A 3299-nucleotide genomic window follows, 5' to 3' on the forward strand; every position below is an offset into this window, starting at 1 on the left:
AAAAAAAAAAAAAAAAAAGTATTCAACACAAAAATTTAGCCCTTGTCTCGTGACTCTAATGTGAATTTGTAACACATCTGACAAAGCTCCACACTATTTTTACCAATGGGAGAAAAACCACTCCTGAGATTTTTACCCATTTATCTTGCTCCCTGATGGTCAGGGTATCAGTTCCAGGCACCGGTGGCCGCGTCAGAAGCATCTCACTCAGTGCACATGCGCACATGCAACCTTCTACCATTTACAGAAACCTCTGAGATTTGTCAAGACTTTCCTGACCTGCATGCATCAAGTGTCAAAATGAAACCTTCAATGGTATAAGGAGAAATAAGACTTGACTACAATCATTTAATAGAAATTGATAAAATGAATCAAATATAGCTCCTTTTGTTCATGAAATGCATGACTTCCCCACATCTCATTTTGTGAAATAGTCATCTAAAATGTTCTGCAAGCTTCTTGTAAGTCAAACGTATATAGCCAAGAAATACTAAGCTCACTTACTGATTGCTCAATACTTTAAAAATTCATTCAAGATAGACAAATTACCAATTAGATGTGCGCAATTAGCTTTCCTGGGTTTCTAAAATAAGAATATGCTCTTAAAGAATAAAAAATGACACGAGAAGAGAAAAAAAAGTCACTGTACTTTGTCTGAAGAAGAATCTCCAGCCTGGAGACAGGAGAGGCTCCTTCCAGTGTCTGCCTGTGGTCTGACCCAAGACCCGCTCCCAAGGAATGGAGGAGGTCAGGAAGGCGTGCAGGAAGCACCAGAGCAGGGAAGGACGCTGGGAAGGAGCACACGCACACCTCCAGGACCTTCGTGATACACTGAAGAGTAGAGGAAATGTGTACACACCCTGTACACGAGCACACGCACACGCACACCTCCAGGACCTTCGTGATATGCTATGGAATAAAGGAAATGTGGTACATACACATTCTACACACGTGCACATGCATGCACCCACATAAAGACGGGGAACAGGAACATGTGCATATAAATGAGGTCCCTGAACAAAACAGACCAGTGTCTTGGTCCATTTCTGCTGCTCTAATGAAATGTCATAATCGGGGTAGCTTATAACCACAGAAATCTATTTCTCACGGTTCTGGGGGCTGGGTGGTATCTGCTGAAGACCCCCTCCTGGTTCGAAGACAGCACCTCCTGGCCATGCTCTCACAAGCAGAGGGGCAAGGCAGCTGTCTGGGTCTCTCTCAAAAGGGCACTAATGACATCTGGTCACCTCCCAAAGGCCCCATTCTCCTCATACCATCGTAGTGGTGAACAGGTTTTCAACATATAAATTTTGGGGGCTACAAACATTCAGACCATAGCAACCAGTAATGAGATTTCTTTTTCTGCTCCTTGGCCGGTCAACTTTAATTCTTTCCCCTTTCTAATTTTTAAGTAATATTTTGTCTGCAATCCTTCTGCTTCACTTCCACTTTGTTGAAAAATATCTGTGATTTCTCTATTAGGTTGGTGCAAAAGTAATTGCGGTTTTAGCATTGTTGACATTTGATATCATGATGCATAGCCAAATATCCTCTTTAATTCAAACAATGAAGAAAGCTTTATAAACCTTTTCCATATTATTTCTGGAAGGCTACTATGAGATGGAAGTTACATATATAACAATGTTTCTGGAAAATTATTTTGGCTATCTTTTTAAAAATATTTCTTGCTATAAAAACAAATGTCAATGCAGTTTAACTTGTTTTTGTGATAAACACTAGGTTTGAGTCTGTCACTGACAGAATAAGGAAACATTCCCTGAAGTCACTTTTCTCAACCTCTCTCTCAATACAATTCCATTTATTTAAAAAAACATTTGCAGTGCTCAGATCCATATTTGGTAAATTACAGGCGTATGTGATGGAAAATCGTAGTGACACGAGAGAATTTAATGTATATGAACATGGAATAGCGAAATTTTAGAAACATGTGTTCTCTGAAACAATCACATGGCCACTAAAAATAAGCCCTAGAACTCAGCCTCCTCCTCAACTGTCCAGAGCACCACCTGACAGATGTTCCTGACCTTCTCCAGACGCTAAGAACTCGCAGGAAGAAAGGCTGCTCTCTTTCGATTTACTTCAGCTAATTTTTAGGTGGGCTTTGTTCTTCCTTCCCTCTCATTGTGTTTTAAGGACAATGTAACTTAGTTTCTCCAGTTAAGGTAACTCTCCTTTGTGCTCACTCCAGTCCCACAGCTCATCCGAGGGAGTGTCGGCAGTGGGGAGAAGATGAGAGCTGAGACAAGCAGAACCTGATCTTGTCCAACTCCAGGGACTGGACTCTGACCACAGCCACCCTGTGTCTCCTCCTCCTGCCTGTCGCTGTGATCTCGGGCAGGTGGGAGGAGGAGGGAGCAGAGCAACGCAGCAAGTGGGTCCAGGGCACATCTGCTATAGCGTCGCCTCTTCCCTTAGCTTGGGACCGCATGAGGCAGACACACCCATCCTGGGCCAAGGGTTTAAATGAAAATCAGTATGTGGAAAAAAGATGCTTCCACAAGTGACCCATTCTCAAGCTTACATCACGCAACGAGGAGACAAGCAGTTCACTTAAACCAAGGCTATCTGTACCTGGGACAGTCATCTGCAGGGGCCTCACGAGGTCCGGGTGCTTCAGTGGGTTCCCAGGGTACACAAACCACTCCTTGACCGCCGGGCAGCTGCTGACGCCATCTGAAGAAAGACAGCATAGTCAGTAGAGGCATGAGAGGATGTGTCCCCAGGCCCAACTCTGCACGAGCACAGTGAGCTCCCACATCCAAGGTGACTGAGCGGGACCTTGGATTCCTACCCACCCTGCAAGCTGAGGGTAAACCATTCATTACAGCAAGAACATAACCTCCAGAGCTGACAAAAACCTCGCGATGATCTGCTGGAGGGGAAACTCTTCTATAAAAGAGTTGAGAAATGAAGCAGTGAAATGTTCCCACAGTGCAGAACAAAAAGACAAAAACAGAAAAAGAGGAAAAAATATAGAATATCAATCTAGTAAGTCCAACAGGACTCTCACAGCAGTTCTACAATAGGAAACAGAAGAGGAGATTTTCTCAACACAGAGGGTAAAGAGAACATCTCAAATCCTTCCATGAGAAAAAGAGTTACCAAAAAAGAGATCATCAGCACCTCTGAACTCAGAGGATGGGGATAGGCATGGGGCGCAGAGCCTTGACTAGGGACAGGGGTGGGTGTTGGGGACAGAGCTATGATCAGGGACAGAGGTGGGTGTAAGGGCCAGAGCCATTACCAGGGACGGGGGTAGGTGTAAGAGGGGGGCAGAG

The 3299-nt window shown here is 44.2% G+C and overlaps 1 protein-coding gene across 6 annotated transcripts in view; it reads right to left on the bottom strand.

The window, feature by feature from the left end:
* FAM120B (family with sequence similarity 120B) overlaps nt 1–3299 on the bottom strand; it is a 123892-nt gene that overhangs the window by 91755 nt on the left and 28838 nt on the right. For all 6 annotated transcript variants that reach the window (XM_012659317.1, XM_012659320.1, XM_012659318.1 and 3 more), the window contains one exon: nt 2593–2694. In XM_012659317.1, coding sequence (XP_012514771.1) covers nt 2593–2694 — 102 coding nt within the window. The remainder of the gene's footprint in view (nt 1–2592; nt 2695–3299) is intronic.

Source organism: Propithecus coquereli, unplaced genomic scaffold (assembly GCF_000956105.1).
Source record: "Propithecus coquereli isolate 6110/MARCELLA unplaced genomic scaffold, Pcoq_1.0 Scaffold602, whole genome shotgun sequence".
NCBI classification, from domain to species: domain Eukaryota; kingdom Metazoa; phylum Chordata; class Mammalia; order Primates; family Indriidae; genus Propithecus; species Propithecus coquereli.